Source organism: Adiantum capillus-veneris, chromosome 3, assembly GCF_014529385.1.
Source record: "Adiantum capillus-veneris isolate H3 chromosome 3, ASM1452938v2, whole genome shotgun sequence".
Classification (NCBI taxonomy): Eukaryota; Viridiplantae; Streptophyta; class Polypodiopsida; order Polypodiales; family Pteridaceae; genus Adiantum; species Adiantum capillus-veneris.
In genome coordinates, this window is record NC_140933.1 from 70,923,487 (window position 1) to 70,941,886 (window position 18,400).

At 48.2% G+C, this 18,400-nt stretch overlaps 2 protein-coding genes across 5 annotated transcripts in view; one reads left to right on the forward strand and one right to left on the reverse strand.

Annotated features, from left to right (window-relative positions):
- Positions 1-472: 472 nt before the first annotated feature.
- Positions 473-18,400, reverse strand: part of LOC147461075 (uncharacterized) — a 130,278-nt gene continuing 112,350 nt past the window's right edge. For 2 of the 4 annotated variants that reach the window (XM_086508702.1, XM_086508705.1), the window contains exons 6-9: positions 3,182-3,350; positions 1,807-1,964; positions 1,639-1,695; positions 473-1,008 (exon numbers count right to left, since the gene is read on the reverse strand). In XM_086508702.1, coding sequence (XP_086364828.1) covers positions 1,851-1,964; positions 3,182-3,350 — 283 coding nt within the window. In that variant the 3' untranslated portion in view covers positions 473-1,008; positions 1,639-1,695; positions 1,807-1,850. The remainder of the gene's footprint in view (positions 1,009-1,638; positions 1,696-1,806; positions 1,965-3,181; positions 3,351-18,400) is intronic. The other 2 variants (XM_086508704.1, XM_086508703.1) reach the window with 2 other exon arrangements.
- On the forward strand, positions 16,632-17,417 carry LOC147461076 (uncharacterized). Its single transcript, XM_086509650.1, has one exon. It carries the CDS (start codon positions 16,632-16,634, stop codon positions 17,415-17,417), a length of 786 nt encoding a protein of 261 aa, XP_086365776.1.

Here is an 18,400-nt window from a genome sequence, read left to right on the forward strand (position 1 = left end):
CTAGCTGCTGCTCTAGATACACAGAGGGTTTGTAAGCTCGTGTGTGGCCATCCTTGAAATTGGTATTCAGGATAAGAATGTCTATGTGGTTATGCATGGGCTATGCCGAGAAGCACCAACCTAATGTGATATATATATGCATCAGCTTCAATACATCTCAAACAAATGGAGAGCTCTCAAATATTTTGGATAAGAGCAAGTGGGGCAAGTACATATTCTTGTATGGTGACCCCATGCTAATGTGGGTAACCAAAGGCCATCTAGCTATGCCATGAGTATGGCTAAACAGTATGTAGCATGATCAACCTATGTGCATCACTTTTATTCCTCTCTTGATGTCGAGATCTCTACATGTTCATAATAACAAATATGTTGATACATGAAACATGCAATATGACAAGGAGTTGTCCTTACAATTAAGTCACTAACTTACTGGTTATTTCCCACTTGTAATGCACCTCTTTGAAGGAAATAGCAAGAAAACAAGTTCGACATTAAATAGTTGCCTTGAGGCGCTAATCAACAAGCCTTATCCAACAGTTCACAATTGCTCCCAAGAATTCCATGGTTCACTAAGGCCTTACATAGGCCAAAAACAACTTAAATAGCAAATATTTTGCGAATTTTCCGAGCAAATTGTACAATGCTCATTATTAGATACTAAGGTAACATTACCTGATATATAGCTTGAAAATTTGAAGGAGAAAGGCATCCAAACTACCATTTTTGTGGGAGCCTTGGATGTGTTTGCAAAAAACTAAGTAACTGCAACCCTTGAATGCTCCTAGATCAAACTAAAGCTTTATAGCAGAACACTCCAAAAGTACCTTCCATTTTTTGTGTGGGTAGGCAGCACTTTCCAATGTTGGAAAGACTAATGCTTGTGGATTTGCAATGTTAGTCCCCATAGCCACCAGCCCTTTGTCAGTTGGAGGTGACCAACCCACTACCAAATCCAAAGCTTAGCAATCCAAAAATTTGCTCGGTGACAAAACTATAGGAATTTACCTGCCAAAATACACTCAATAACTTCAAAAATATGCAGAGATGGCCACTCTAAACTAGGTTGCAAATCTTGATTTGAGCAACTAGGTTTGCGAGAGAGAGAGAGAGAGAGAGAGAGAGAGAGAGAGAGAGAGAGAGAGAGAGAGAGAGACGTTCAGTCTAAAATAAAGATTATAAAAGCTCGAGCTGTCATGTGGATGCCGCATGGATAGCTTAGACGAGCTTTGTTGCAAAAATTGCTCTTATGCTTCCCATGCAATAAAAATCATTCTATCTACAACTGACTAGAAAGGTTCCTATTCGGACCGGTTATTCTTCGTTCAACTAAAGAAAGGGCACTAGTTGAGCAGTACCAAAGCTTTCCCTTTAGCCCTCAATATCTTGTCAGGACCCAGTATACACCCTTGTTCAAGATGAGCAAACATCTTCTCAAACAAACCCATATGCTTACATGTCATAGGTTCAACAATGCCAACATGAGACACGGCTAAATTTACACTCATTTTACAATGCAAGTTATTCATCAGTGCCTTCCTTTCTTCTATCGTACGATTGTAAATGCTTTCATGCCTTGCCCACGCCCATTTTTACTTAATGTGTTCTTGGTTCAAAACTTATGAGTTGAAATCCCACCTGAAACTCCTGCAAACCGTCCGTTCATATCTCTGTATAATGCAATAGTAGAATCATCTGCACCAGCCCCATTCAAAAGCACATCAAGCTCTGACAAAAGGCTAAAATCTTTCTAAGAGATGCTTTTGCAAAGTCCATAGATTCAGAAATATTTGAGACATGTCGTACATTGTGAGAGAGTTTGCCAGTCAAATTCACCTGCTTTGCATCAATCATTTCAATTTACTTCTCTTCTTGGATGCTTCTTTGCTGGCATCCTGAAAAGCACTTGGGCACATACCGTTTACTTGACATCTTTCACATTGTGGAGCTATGGGTTTGCACACCTGCATTAAACAGGGGTCAACAAACCTGATAATTGCTCATTGCTTTTAAAGCGTAAATCATACAGAAATGAACTTTTTGTCGAGTTTTGAAAATGAGGCCATAAATTTTTTACTATGAACAGCCAACCTTTTCATAACTCAATAGGAAGAAATAAAGCTAGTTTTTAGTTTTCCTCGTAACAGTCTCATTTTGTCAATCAAACTGAGCTTGCACTTTTGAACTCAGCTTGATTATTTTCACTATTCCCACAAACAAAACCCCTACATTATCGATATCTCGCCAGGACACTAGCAGCACCATGCGGACACAAATGCATGTGCTTATGACAACTCTACAGCTCTACACCTTTGACAAGGCGATACATACCAGGCATTTGAGACGCTTTTATACAGGCTAGCCAGGGTAGGTTTATTAAGATCTAGAATGCACTCAACTCTTCGAGCACTTAATTTAGGTTGTCCTTCCCATCGGCTCCTCTAGAGCAGATATTACTTGCCTCCTCAAGGTGTTAATCTAGCAGGAGAGCATCACAGAGTCTTTCTCAGGCAGTGGGCTCACGCTTAAGTTTTCTTTGGTGGCACCTCACATGGCACTACGCACCTCCCGGGTGGTGTATCATACATCCCTCATTATATGCCACCGTGATGTTCAGATAGCTCTTGCAAACAATCATTGTGCAGCTTACAGAACTGGGCCATTGTCAATGCTATATAATATTCTTCCACAGATGACAGAGCGAACAAAGTCTTTGCCGACACAAATGTCTCCTCTGTTCACTCGGCTTGAGAATTTCCTAAACAGAGGAGCCCAGTATGGACCATGACAAATGATCTCTTTCAAAGGTACTTAATGACCAGATCATTGTACCCTCTTGAGTTTTGACCATCAAGATGCCACAGGCTAGACACTCATATAAGACAACCCTGTATCAGGCTTCACCATTAGCTATATATCTGAGTGAGATCACAATATTGAACCATATGATAGCAATCTTGGTCTATTTTTCCAAACATTTGTCTAAAAGAGGTGTCTTAAACAGCACAGGGTATGTAGAATACTCTCCTCAACTTACAAAAGGTTAGCTGTGTATCATCCTCGAAAGCATAAGAATCTGCGGTTCCCCTATACACCCCCAATTCTCAGAATTTAACTTAGGTGCCCAAATACATGCATGTGAGTCCATTAGCTTAATTTTTTTCTTGAAAGTTAACTTTACCTGCTGACCAAAACCCACAAATAGAAAACTTATGTCGGGCCACAAACTTCGAGGGAGCCAAGTTTCAAGGGACTGTCTCACTTGATTTGGATCTGAACCATCTGGCGCCCATCCCAATCTACAGCATACTCTCCTGACATTCGTATCAACAATAAAGCCTTCTTCACCTCTGAGTAAACGAAGGAAAAGGTGTTAGTATTTTCAAACCATCATAAGTAATTCCCTTTGTGATAAGCATAAAATACTAAGAGGATTAATAAGGAGCAGAAAGAAAGAAAGGAAAAAGTATAGGAAAGTCTATATATGGTCCACGAGACCCAAAACTAGTATAGTGCTGTGCATGTCTCGTCATGACCTAGAACAAAAGTAGGTGGGAACATAGAATCATGGTAACCTTAGGAAATCGTGGACATTGTCCTCAAAGCGCTAGACATGGAAAAAAAGGGGGTAAGAAGGGATGGGAGGGGGGGTGTTCTTTTTTTCTCTCTTAATGGTGCTATGGCTCTCTTCAATGTACTCCTCTCAATGGGTACTTGTGATACTGTATGAAAGAGGAATTGTAGAAGTTCTCATCTATCTTCAAATAGGAGGTCATGCCACATGGACATGGTCTTGGGGAGTATGAGCATCTTGCAAAACATAACGCCATGGCTCTCTCCAAACATACCCTCTTGAGTGTGGCTTATGATAACCCTCTGGCCAAACAACTCAAGATGACGCATTTCAAAAATGCTCTACAAATCGCCACGTTGAGCAAAATGCTTCCAAAGGAAAATGTAAATGCTCTACAAATCGCCACGTTGAGCAAAATGCTTCAAAGGAAAATGTTACCTATCAACTTAAGAAATATACTTTGTAAATTATTGAAGGCCTAGAAGTACATCACACCCGTTCATTTATTGACCACTACATGAGTATTAATTACATCATACTTTAATTCTACATCAAACAAGAAAACTCGCACACCATTCACATAACCAAAGCACTTAAACAAAATCCCCTTCCTCTAACACATGTCCCTCTACAACATTGACTTGAGTATTAGGCTCACTAGTCACTCCTATGCTAGAGCTAACCTTTGGAAAGTCCATGTGCCCCAATACTTTTTTTTTCGAGAAAAAGATGCTTCTATTAGTTAATGAAACTGCCCATAGGGCTACAACCACCTCTACTAGAAAGGGCTACAACAATCATAAGGGGAGACTCTCCCGATGAATCAGGAGATGGAAGGAGGGAAAAGCCACACAGGTGGACGGTAGTGCCATCTGAGCACACCCTGGACCATGGTGAAGAAAAGCTCAGGGCGCCAGAGTCGAAGGAATGCCTCTCTACACTCCCTCATGCGGATGGAGCTGCCCTGAAGTCTCTCGAACTGTCCCCTGAGAGTATGGATCAGCTCCAGCCAAAAATATCGAACAGTCTCCGCTGGTGGCACAAGGCGAGCCTTAAAGATGAGGAAGCAGCGGGATGTCTCGAGAGCTGCCAGGTTAGGATCTATAACACAAGTCCTCGGAAACCACGTCGGTAGCTGGGTCAAAACCATGGCACCACTGTCGAAAGTGTGCCCAAACTGCTCGGAGGGCCAAGGGGCTCTTCGCAATGACCTTGGACGCCATCTCAGGAGTCTCAAACTCTATCTCGTAGTAGCCACTGGCCACGCCCAAGAAACTTAACTTTGAGAATCTTGCCCACCTCTGCTAAAAGGTGGGCCTGGAGGAGATCACGCACCTCTCCTTTGCTAGGTCGGGTGTGGATGATCTTGCAGATGACGGAGGTCGCTGGAGGCGCTCCACCTTTGCGGCTAGGCTCGCTTGCTTTGTCAACGAAGAGCAAGTCGAATGGTGGGCTCTGCGGGGTCGGGCGAGGGGGCTTCTGGAGAGTCCCTCTGGGGTGGAGCATAAGCCTCCATCTGTGTCTACTGCTGTGAGTGTGGCGGATGACAAGAACCAGTCGATTTCCGAGGAGCTCCACTGGCCTGTCTCGAGAGCTGCTGGGTCAGGATCTATGACACAAGTCCTCCCACAAATGCCCACAACTCGGGTCCTCTAAAAACAACACTCTGCAACCTGTGGGGCCTCTACTGAGACTGTGTAATCGACCCTCGCCCTGTAGCTCGAAAAACATGGAGGGTACAGTCTCTGAGCAAGCCTGAACTGCGATGAGGACCTCCAATCGAGTGAAGGCCCCCATCCATCTGGGCACTGCTGACTTGAGAGGTGTAAGAAACTCAGCTGGGACTGCCTCTGTGATGTCCTGACACATGCTCTGCACCCCTCTCATGCCCTATAGCTGAATGCTCTGAAGCTCCTCTCACAAACCTGAGAGCTGTAGCCAGTCACCTACAATGCGTGCTGGACCCTCTGCTATGGGACCCCAAGAAACATGAGGCCTACTACCAACCAAGTGGCCTCTCTGAGTGTTGACCATGGGGTTCCAGACAAGGGGCTGTCTCAGGCACTCTGCCGTGCAAGTGGGTTGGTGCTGCTCCAGGCCTCTCCGCAGCTGCTCCCAAAAGCAAAGCAGGGTCACAGCAAAACGATCCTCCAGTCTCCTGCTCAAGCCAACTCTGCGCATCTTTGTGAAAATCCATCTGATGGTGCTGCTCTAGGCCTCTCCGCCATAATTACAGGGAATGGCCATTTTCAGGTCCGCGTTCCCATCCCAAATTCCCGTTCCGGATCCCCGTTCCGTGTTTCAAACGTGAGTATCCGAAACAGGGAATGGCATTTCATGCATGTTGCCGTTCCTTGTTCCCCGTTCCGATTTCCCGTTCCGGGTAACTATGCGAGTCTTCGCAGCTGCTCCGAGTAGCGAAGCAGGCTCACAGGAAAACGATCCTCCAGTCTCCTACTCAGGCCAACTCTACGCATCTCTGTGAAAATCCATGTGAAAATCCATCTGATGGAAGGTCTCCAAGGGCCTCTTGCCTAAGGCACTCTAGCTCTAAGCCGCTGAAGCAAAAACTCCTTCCAGGGCTCCTCCCCTGGAAGCAGTCCTCTGACAACAAACTTCCCAAGAAGGGCTCTGCTCTGCTCTGCAGGGTCTACGATCCCTAATCCCCCCTGAGAACAAGGTAGAGAGATGACCTGCCAGGCCACTTTGGCCCGGGCTATCTGAGTGTCGCGCCCTGACCAAAGGAAGTTCCTGATCAACCTCTCTACTGGCTAATGCAGGAGCTCGAAAAGATCCAACAAGATGTAATGTACCACATAGTAGCCAGCAACATCTGGTTGGCCACTATAACTCTGCCTGCCAAAGAAAGTCGTGTCGAGCTCCAATGTAACAGCTTCCTCCTGATGGCCAAGAGGAGGGGAGCAATCTGTTGCTCAAGAGACAAGTCCAAGCCGACCTGACAGCCCAAGTACCGAACTGCAGTCCCTGGGGGAATCCATCTAAAACCCTCACCTGGCAGCCAATCAGGCATAGGAGCACTGCCAACCGAGAAAGCCATTGTCTTCCTCCAACTGATCACCGCACCTGATGCACAACAAAACATCTCAAGAGCCTGCTCACAACTGTGTAGGTTGGCCTCCTGGCCCTCCAAGTACAAAGCTAAGTCGTCTGCAAACTCAGCATCTAGTAGCTCATCGCCCCCAATAGGGAGCGCTAAGCCACGTAGACCAACCTGCTGTGAAACCAAAAATCTGCCCATCGCCTTAGCATAGAACAGAAAGAGGAAGGGGGTAAGAGGGCAACCCTGTCTGACCGAACGTGTGAGCATGAAACGGTCTCCTCTACCTCTTGCCAAAAGCCCCCGACTGTGTGCACGTCTATAGAGAGCTGACAAACCTTTGATCCAAGCATCTGAGAAGCCCATCCTGCGTAGAGTGCCCTCCAAAAGGTTCCAATCAACTCTATCGTAGGCCTTCTCAAAATCGAGAAGTATCACCAGATCCTCACCACGGAGGCGCGCGAGGGCAGAAGCCTCCCAAAAAGTAAAGATGTTGTCAAGGATACTACGCTCCTTGACAAAACCAGTCTCGGTCCCATGTATAATGCTCTCTAGCAGTGGCCGAATCCTCAAACTCAGAGCCTTGGCAAGAATTTTGTAGGCTGAGTTGAGGATGGTGATGGGTCACCACTGCCGAATCTCATCCAAGGAGCCACCCTCCTTGGGAATGAGGTAGATCAAGCCCTCACTCATGCTGTCAGGCATCTCTCCTCTGTGTAAGATGTACTGAAAAGCACTCCATAGGTCCGAGCCAAGCAAGTCCCAGTACTCTAAGAAAAAACTGGGAGTCAAACCATCCTCGCCGAGACACCTACCACGGCGAAGTGCTCTGAGGGCCACGTGGAGCTCCTCTAGCTGAAGAGACAACTCAAGCCTCTGGCCCATCTCCTCAGTCACAAGACAAGGCATCTGTGCCCAAACCTGCTCTCTGCATGCATCCTGACGCTCTGACTGAGGCTTTGCTGACAACACGTCATGGTAAAAGTCAATAGCAACTGTACGCATGTCCTATGGCTTTGAGGCAATTGACCCGTCAGGCCTCCTCAACTGGCTGATACTGGCGTGCGCATGCCAGGGTCCCACTGTCTCAAAGAACGCCCCTGTCACTCTGCCACCCACCTGGGTCCACTGAGATGCCTGTCCATGGAAAGAAAACTCATGACGCCTCTCCTCTTTGCTAGCAAGCTCTTGGCGAGCCTGCTGTAACTGCTCCTCCAACCAGGGACTATCTGAGTGTTGCTCCTACATCCTCTGCAAGGAAGCAGCGCCCCGTCGAAGACGTTGCTCCTCCTCCCTCGCTGCAGCCAGGCGGGGCGTAGACTCTTAAAGAAAGAGCCAACTAAGCCGAGCAAGTCCAGAGGCCACTCTGTCAGTAGGAGAGTCCTGCGAGTCCAAGCCCTCTGTGCAAAGAGCCACCACTCGCTCTTTGAGCTCAAAGCCTAGCAAGATCCTCTCAAGGATGAGTAGCATCGTGCTCCCCCTCCTCTATCTATTTGCCACTGTCACGAAAAATATGTCCCAGCCAAAATGTTATTTGTCCCACCCAAGTCACAGAAGTGGTCACTAGTGTAGAAGCGATCTATCCGAGATAGATTCACTCCTCCCACTCTGCGGTCCGAACGAGAGAAGGCCAAGATGTCTAGGGGCCTCACAAAGCCACACTGCTGCCAAACATATGAATCCCTCAAAGTCATACATAGCCTCTCCCAAGCTGCCAACTCAGCTCCATGCACAATAGCATGGCTATCTCCAATCCTGTCACAGGGGTCCTCCAGCATGATGAAGTCACCCCAATGCACCAGTGCTGTGCCTACGGCAGAGACTTTACAATGTGAGACCAAAACTCTGCACGTGCACTCGCCACATTGGACGCATAGATGTTCAAGAAGCCCAAGAGGCAACCTTGAACCTGCATAGTAATCCACTGAGCCCTGCCAGGCACAATAATACCTTTGTCCACAATGGCCTGCTGAGAGTCCGCAATAGTCATACATACCCCTTCCTGGATACCACCAAGTCCAAATGCAGCTAACCAAAATGTCTCATATCGCCCACGCAAGAGCTGACCACATCGTCTAATGCGGCTCTCACACAGATAATGCTCTCGTAGCATAAGAAGATCTATCCTCCCACAAGGCATCGTTGAAGCTCCTGACGTAATCGGCCCCTCTGGCGTTGAAATTGGGGCCCACCTAATCCCTGCACGTTCCATGAGACGATCCTCATGGAGAGCAAGAGAGACCTGATGTTGCAGCAACAGCTAACCGTGCTATCTTTGAGGCTAGCTTGGATGGAGAGTAATCCGGATCCGAGTGTCCCCGAGATAGGCATGACTGCAAAGAGTGTCTAGCCCGGGCCCAAGAAGAACGAGCCATGCACACGGCAACCTCCTCTGTCTAGGAGTCCTCATGTATATGTACATAGCATGGCAGTCTCTGCATGTCAGCAAAGAAGTAAACCACAATGTGTCTACATCCTGCCGAGTCTGGAGGTGTCACTGAGAACTTGGCCAACGGCCACACAGTCTGAACCAAGTCTGTAACCCCTAGGTCTCCCATGTGGTGAGAGAACTCGAGGGCCTATGCTTGCAGCCACTCCAACATTGAGTCCAAAGTTCACTCAGGCTGGTCCCTGCCACATAGGGAAAAAGAGAAGCCAACCGCCGAGTCTAGGGCCTCTATCCGTCTAGCTGCAAGGAACAGTACATGAAGTCTAAAGCAAGCTGCCTCAAAGTTTGGTGAAGGGTCGTCGAGAAAACGTGTGAAGTCGTAGGCTTGGTCGGAAAAAGTAGTCCCTGCAAGCATGCAAACAAATCCCCCCATGTCACAAATGTGATCACAGGCGTGGAAGTGATCTATCCTAGATAGATTCACTCCTCCTACCTTGCAATCAAAGCGAGAGAAAGACAAGTTGTCTAGGGGTCTCACAAAACCTGAGTGCTGCTAAACATCAGAAACCCTCATAGTCGTAGATAGCCGCTCCCAAGCTGCCAGCTCAGCCCCGTGCACCGTAGCATGGACACCTCCAATCCTGTCAGACGGGCCTCCAACACGTTGAAGTCCCCCACAACACACCACTGCTCTGCATGCGGTAGAGACTCAACAACATGAGACCAAAACTCTGCTCGTGCACTTGCCACATCGGGCGCATATATGTTCAAGAAACCCATGAGGCAACCCTGAACCTGCATAGTAATCCACTGAGCTCTGCTTGGCACAATAATACCTCTGCCCATAATGGCCTGCTGCCAAGAATCCGCAATAGTCATACATACCCCTCCTTGGATACCTCCAGGTCCAAATGCAGCTGACCAAAATGTCCACGCAAAATCTGACCACATCGTCTAATGCGGCTCTCACACAGATGATGCTCTTGCAGCATAAGAATATCAATCTCACTACCCACAAGGCATCGCTAAAGCTCCTGACGCAACCGACCCCTCTGATGTTGAAATTGGTCCTCCTAGTCACTGCACATTCCAAGAGACGATCCTCATAGAGTCGGTGAGAGAAAATAGATGTTGCAACAGCACCAACCTCGCTATCTTTGAGGCCGGTTTGGATGGGGAGTAATCCGCATCCGAACGACCTCTAGACAAGCGTCTGGAGTGACTGTCCCACTCAAGCCCAGGCCGAGAGTGCAGCTTGTAGGGCTACATCCTCTATCCAAGAATCCTCATGTACAAATACATAGCAAGGAGGGCTCTGAGTATCAGCAAACAAATGCACCACAATGTGCCTGCAACTTGCTGCATCCGGCGGCGTCACGTTGAACTTGGCTAAAGGCCAAAGTGTCTGTACTAGATCTGTCACCCCTAGGTCCCCTGTGTGATGTGAGAACTCAATGGCCTGGATCTGGAGCCAATCAAGAACTCTGTATAGGGTCCACTTTGTGGGATCCCCGCCGCACAACGGAAAGGAGAAACCTATTGTATCCAGAGCCTCAATGCCTCGAGCTGCTAGAAAGAGGACGTGGACTCGAAAGCAAGCCTCCTCCAGGTCGGAAGAAGAATCACCTAGGCATCGTATGAAGCTGTAGTCGAAGAAGTCCCATCGTCTGCGAATGTCAAAGCTAGTCAAACCCCGAGGGACTGCTGCAATAGGAGAAGTCTGAACCAGAAGTGGCGGCCTGAGATGGGGCTGTCCCTCCCGAGCCACGCGGCTCATAGCAAAAGCACTACCAAGAGAACGCCTGGCTGCAGACGTGTGTCCAGTCTCCTACGTCTGAGGAGGAGTGCGGGAGTGGTCGGGAGATGAGGCTAAGGGCCCCACAGGGGAGAGAGGAGTGGGAGGTGGGGGTGAAGGTGGAGGAAGCGGGGAGGCGGTGGAGGTGAAGTGGATGGAGCCTCTTCAGGGGGTCTTGCTGAAGGCGGTCAGAATGGTTACCTATCGGAACCCAATGCTGCTAGGCTGCAGGAGGTCTGCCACCAGGGGAAGCAATGTGGCGAGCACGTCCCTGTCGGCGGTGGCCAGACACCTGCTGCCATCCATTAGCTGTGATCGCTGGCCTCTGTTGAGGTACCAACTTGTGTGTCCAGAGTATCTGGCTACTGGGCATGCTCAGCCATCGAAGGCGGCATGTGCATTGTGGGTCGAGATCTCCTGCCTTTGCTAAACGGCCCATCTGTCCGCAAATGAAGCACTGATTCGGGAGACTTGAATACTGCGCACTTTGTCTGATCTAGCCCCCACTCACACGAGGCAGCAATGTCACCTTCGGGAGGGAGTGTCTCGAGCAAGAACCCGCACAGTAGGTAAACATGCGGCCTTGGTCACAACTGAAGTTGCAATGCACGGAGACTCCAGAACTGTCTCGAACATGAAACCAATCCTGGGAAGAAGAGAGAGGTACTCTCTCCTCAGGCTTGGGAAGCAGACCGAGATAGGTAAGTTGGCCTCCTCCTCAAGCACATTTGTAGTAAGGTCGAAACCATGATGCCATCGTCTGAAGTAAGCTTGAGCTGCTCGAATACTGAGCGGGCTCATCGATATCACCTTGGCCGTCATCTCTGGAGACTCAAACTCTATCTGATAGTACCCTCTCTCAAGGATCTGGACATCGGTGATCTTGCCCACATCGGAGAGGAGTCGGGCCTGGAGTAAATCCCAAACCTCACCACGGCTGGGTCGAGTGCCAATAATCTTGTAGATAACCGAGGAGGCTTGCAAGCGTTCCACCTCGACCATCAAGCTCGCTTGCTCTTCTAGCGACAGAGCAAGACGAAGGGTTTTCTCCGTAGGGTCGGGAGAGGGGGCTTCTGATGGATTAGGGGCTGCCATTCTGTGTCTACTACTGTGGAGGAAGGGGGACCAAGTGAAGACAACCCTCTACAAGAGCTCCGGCGAGCAATGTCAGAAACCCATGATTGTCAAGGCAGAGGCAGATTTAAGTCTTCTAAGGGGGAGGGGGGGCACTGTACAAAACGAGGAGGAGGTGGGCAGGAGGGCTGCATGGGGAAAAGCAGCCAGCAGGGCCGCACGCAGCAGGGGGAGGGGCGGGCGGGGGGATGCAGCGCGAAGGCAACGTGAGGGAGCTCGTTAGCGAGCACGCAAGGGGGGCTATGTGGCGGCCGAGGGGGGGGGGGGGGGGGGGGGGTAAACGGCAGCGTGCAGGTGTGGGGCGAGGAGAGGGCAGTGCGCGAAGGCAAGCGATGGCGATGGCAGGCTAGGGGGTGCACAGCAGCAGCGAGCGTCAGTCATCTTCCATTCATATCGTGTACCTTTCACTTTCCTCAAGGAGCAGCAGTGTTATTTAGGGAGGAGTTCCACTTTATCATCCAGGTGGTTCGCAGAGATGAGAGTGCCCGCTATATGTGGATCAGAGTTAAGAGCGGAGGAGGGCAAGGCTCTCTACATTGCCATATGTTACTTTCCTCCTAGCACATGTCATTATGCTTCCCCTAAGAGGCAGTCACCATACATGATACTAGATGAGAATATTTGGGAGTTCTCGAGGAATGGAGATGTCATCCTACTTGGGGATTTCAATGCTAGGACAACATGTCATTAGGCATCTTCCTTTGACATTTTCGAGGAGATTTTGAGAGAGCTAGACTCCAGAGAGATGGGGCTCTCCACAACCTCATAAGATGCTGAGGAGTTTACAAAGTTCAGGAGATATCTCATTGAGATGGGCACAACACATGGATTGGCTATTTTGAATGGCCTTGATAGATGCTTCGATTCAGGCTGCTTCACTTGCTTCTCTCATAGACATGGCTGCCCCCTTTTCAGTATTCCCTGGATGCACCATCCCTCACCCTCACACATTCAGAGATTAACAGGATTATCAGACATGGTCTCATTCAGCTGAATACTAGGAGGATTTAGATGCCTCCGTCACATGAGTTGGGGACGAGGATGGCATTTTATTGAGACCATCTTCTCCGGACGACAAATGATGGGTTTATCTCACGCCCCAAGTATATGGACACCCACCTCATGGCATTAGATGTGTTATTGGTCAGCTACGCACCTCATCTCGTCGGTTGGAGATAGAAACTGTTGGTTAGAAAGGTATACCACCGGAGGAGAGATTAGGTAGAGGAGCACTATATGTACCAATGCACGGCATACTATGAGATCCATGGGCGTTTTCTTTGCTTATTCAGAGAAGGATTTGGCCCCTAATCCTGCATCATGGATTACTATGATCAAAGGTGCCTAGGTCTCTTCTTGCTGGAGATCCGTAGACACAGAAACTCCGACTCCGACTGACAGAGAGACTACCTTCGGAGCAAAAGACCTACACATAGAGGATCCATACAGAGCCAAATCACTACTTTTTAACGAGGGACTAGTCGGGATGGCCCACCACAAGTTACCCAGTCACACCCTCATCGGGGCATTCTTCTTGATCGAGCCATCCACCTTGGCCGCTCACAACGTCTGAGGATGCGAGGATCTTCACACCGTAGACGAGGTCTACATTAGAGGCTACGGAGCATCATTGAGCGACATCGAGCACGCCCCCCTAGAGAGCTGACTATGGAGGACATTGAGGCCTTTTGGTACATGTGGGTGAGACTTAAGGCAGAGACAGGCAGATATCTCTACATCGCTATTTGCTATTTCCCTCCTAGTACGTCAGTTTATGAATCACCTAGAGGACAGTTCCCCTCTATTTTAGATGATGATATATGGGAGTTTTCCAGAGATGGCGACATTATTATCTTGGGGGATTTCAATGCTAGGACTGCCCATCACCAGACAATATTCTATGATACCTCAGAGGAGTTGATGCAGGAGCTTGATATTACAGAAATGGGCCTGTCTAGATTATCACAAGATGAGGAGCACACTGAGTATGGCAGATACTTGTTGACTGATATGGGGATTGCACATGGATTGGCCATTTTGAATGGCCTACAGGAATTCCCTGCAGCTGGTGATTTTACATGCTTTCCACACCGGCATGGCGCTAGTACAATGGATTATGTTATGGCTCCGCCAGGACTCATTCCTTCCTTTCAGGATTTCGTGGTGGGAACTAGGCCGGTTGGGATAGCAGTCAATCATGCTATCATGTCTTTCACTCTATTGTTCCAGTTCAACACAGCTCCATTGGGAGAGGCCTCCACACATACTTGGTATACCTTCACGAGGGAGATGGATCACGTGTACACTGATGAGATATACAGGCAGCTCTGCACTCAAGAGCCAAGACGACCACTAGATGAGCTCACCCAAATTCTGACAGAGACGCTACATGATGCAGCCTCAGAGGCATATCCCCACAGCCAACCTAGACACAGACGATCTGGGAGCATGCCTCAGAACAGTTGGTACGATGAGGAGTGTAGAGAGATGAGGATCAGATTACAGAGAGAGGTGCTCATGGGTACTACTACACATAGACAGTCACGGATTATCTTCCGTTGCCTAGTGCGACGAAAGAAGAGGGCTTACCTATCTCAATTAGAGCGTGATCTATACCAGCTGTTTATGAGTCAGGACTCTAGTGAAGCATGGAGGCTTTTCAATGAGCACTCTCCACCGCCAACCATCACTTCCACAGAGACATGGGGGGGAATATGCTACATCTCTCTACACAACATCGGCGCAGCCACCTTTGCCTGACCCTCCAGAGGCATGCCCAGAAACATGTACTTTCTTTACTACTAAAAGGGTAAGGAAAGCCATTGACAAGATGAAGACAGGAAGAGCACAGAATCATGATGGTCTGGTAGCATAGCACTTTATCCATGCCATAGATATGCTTGTAGACGTTGATATTACATTTTGGCCTTTTGCAGACGTTGATATTACATTTCATTGCATTTCACTCACTCTCTCTCTCTCTCTCTCTCTCTCTCTCTCTCTCTCCCCTCCAAACAATTAGCTCTTAATGGGGATACATCATGGTTTCGAACACATGGTTTCACCAGGGACAGGTTGCCTCCTTTTCAATACTCTCTACAAGCACCCTTGAGGTCTCTGACACAGGTAGAGATTAATAGACTCATCCGTCAGCATCTGATCCAGCTGGACACGAGGAGGACATGGATAGAGCCGTTACAAGAGTTGGGCACAAAGATGGCTTTCTATAGAGAGCATCTTCTCCACCTCACGGGGGATGGGTTTGTGATTCGACCTAGCTATATGGACACGCATCTTTCGCATGGTTTGCGTTGTGCCATTGGCCAGATACGCACGTCCTCACATCAGCTCGAGATTGAGACTAGCAGATTCAAAGGGACACCAGCAGATAGCAGAATATGCCGCTTATGCCATCTAGAGCCAGAGACAGAAGTACATTACATATGTCATTGCATAGTGTACTATGAGATACGAGGCCGTTTTCACTGTCTATTCAGAGAAGGTTTTGGGCCTCTATCTAGGGTCATGAGTTATGAGGATCAAAGATGTCTTGGGCTATATCTACTTGAGTTACATAGGCATAGAGAAACTTTACTGAGGAGAGCTGAAGAGAGACATCCCCAGAGACAGATCATAGATTTCTTTACACTAGATATTGTACACCCAGAAGAACAGACAGAGGAGCAGCCAACGGCGGTGGAGAGGTCTACCCGCACTACTGGCATTCTCATAGACCAAGCATTGGAGCTAGGGAGATCTAGACGACCCCGAGGGAGAAGAGGAGCTACACAGTTTTGAAGGAGGCTACGGCAAAGGATTCAAGCCATACTCTTTTGTTATTTAGAGTGCAGATGAAGATGGATCTCTACTCCCCTCCCATATTGTCTTCACATTGTACTGCTTAGTTTAGGATCCCGCAGTATTTATATTTTGTTATCCTAGTTTAATTTATTTTGTTAATCTGACTTTGTATCGGATACACCGAATTGTAACTTTCTGGTCTCATAGGTCACTTTGGCCTTTTGAAGACGTTAATATAACATTTCATTTCATTTCATTTCTCTCTCTCTCTCTCTCTCTCTCTCTCTCTCTCTCTCTCTCTCTCTCTCTCTCTCTCTCTCTCTCTCTCTCTCTCTCTCTCTCTCAAAAGTGTGGTAGTCTTGAATAACAAGTCTTGAGTTCAACTCTCGTCAGATAGATCTTTGAGGTCTGTTGGGATAGTTTTCCATGAAGTTAAAAATTTTCTTCTTCTTCTTCTTCTTCTTCTCTCTCTCTCTCTCTCTCTCTCTCTCTCTCTCTCTCTCTCTCTCTCTCTCTCTCGCCATGCCTACCCGCCACCTTCCTCACAAGCGCCACCCCACCGCGCAGCCCCTACACCCCTTGTAGCTGCCCACGCGCCACCCCTGTGGTTGCCTACGCGCTGCTGCTGCTCTCACCCGCTGCTGCTGTTTCATCCCCTGCACGCCACTGCTGCGGCTGCTGCTGCACCCGCTGTGGCTGACCTGCTGCGATTGCACAGTGCCAAGAGTGTAGCACTTGCCGCTGCCTCACTGCACCACGCCCGCTGTCTCACTACTGCATGTAGCCACTGCCGCATGTTTCCCCACCTATGCAATCAGCGCACATTAATCAAAGGGTATCCAGAAGCGGTCGAGCAGTGAGCTCATCGCCTTTTAAATCAATGCCGAAGGACATGCCCCCCAAGGATTCAAGGGACACGACGATCACATGTACTACACATGACATTTGGGGACTGCTACTGTCTATCCAAGAACACGTACGACAACAGAATGAGGTTATTTCACGCCAAAATGAAGACCTCAAGAACCTGACACTACGCAACCAAGAGTTGGATCATACCATTGCACTGCAAGCTCTGCAGCTTCAACAACAAGAAGACACCCTGAAAACACTGCAAACTCAAGTGCTGGAACAAGGCAGTCACATAACACAGGTCACTAATAATGTAACCGATGCACCCGAGGGGTCTCCTCCATCTTGGGCACAGATAGTGAAACAAGAGAGGACAATGGGACACAAGACAGGAGAGATGTATACGTATGAGAGTATGTATACGCATGAGGATTCTACCGAATACAAGGAAAGGGAGAAAAGATCCCAAAACATTGTGATACGAGGCATGCCAGAACCTGAGGGGGAAACAATCATGTCATTGAACGTAGACGTTACCACCCTGTTAGCAGAAAAGCTTGATATGCAAGATGCAGGGGTATATGGGGCACATAGAGTGGGTCAGAAGAAGATTGATGCTCATAGGGCAGTTGTATGCACAATGTTGGATGCTCGCAAAAGGGCCATAATTTTGGAAACTGCATGCTTCTACTTGAAAGGCACTCAGTACTATGTAAGTGAAGATAGAACACCGACACAACAGGCAGCAAGAAGGAAAGCATATGAGGAACGTCTCAAGGAGAAAAGACCAGCATCACCGCCTAAAAATGCATAGGGGCACGCGACCCATGGGATCACGACCATACAGGTTACAAGCTGGAATTGTAGAGGTTTCCCATGGCATAAGGGAGAAGGGCTGGTGGATACTCTACCACAAGCTGACATACTCTTCCTATTGGAAACATGGGAACAAAACTCATGCAGGCTGCCGGACATTAGTGGATATATCAAGCATTCCGTATGGTGCAATGGTACCAAAATGCGAGGACAAGGAGGTGTAGCTGTAATGTATAAGGAAGAGCTTCAAAAGATGGTTGAGGTATGCAAGATCGATGACCACAAGCGCTATATATGGGTCAAGGTTTGCTCATCAAAAGGATTGATCTTTGTTGCAGGATGCTATACCCCGCATCGAGAGTCACCTTTTTATGACACAAACCAGCTATCCAAAAATGACCCCTTTGCTGACCTATGTACAGACATTGCAATGTATGCACAAGAGGGAGCAGTTGTCCTTCTTGGGGATTTGAATGCCCGGATTGGAAACACACAGGTACAATTGACAGACCATTCAATGCACCCTGCGGATAAGAATGGGGAACTTATACTTGGTTCTATTGGGAATAGATGTTCAAGTGATAACATCATGAATGCACAGGGGTCAACCATGATAAGTATGATGAACTCAATGCAGCTTGTAGCCATGAATGGTGCGGATAAGTTCGTACACTCTGGATCATACACTTGCTACATGGCAAATCATGGGAGGAGTACAAATGATTATGCCTTGGTGAGATACGATGCATTGGAATTGGTCCATAGTTTTGAAGCGGGTAGCAGGCTACCAACCTCCGACCATACCCCAATTCATATATGCCTACAGATGCCCAGTATGCCTATTGTCAACACAATGAATACAGCATATTGGTCATACAAAATGCAACTCACGAAGAAAGAGGACTATGCTAGTCTCTTAGATAGCTTACTGTTTGACCGAAACATGCCTTGTGACATTGAAGAGACGTGGAAGATCTTCCG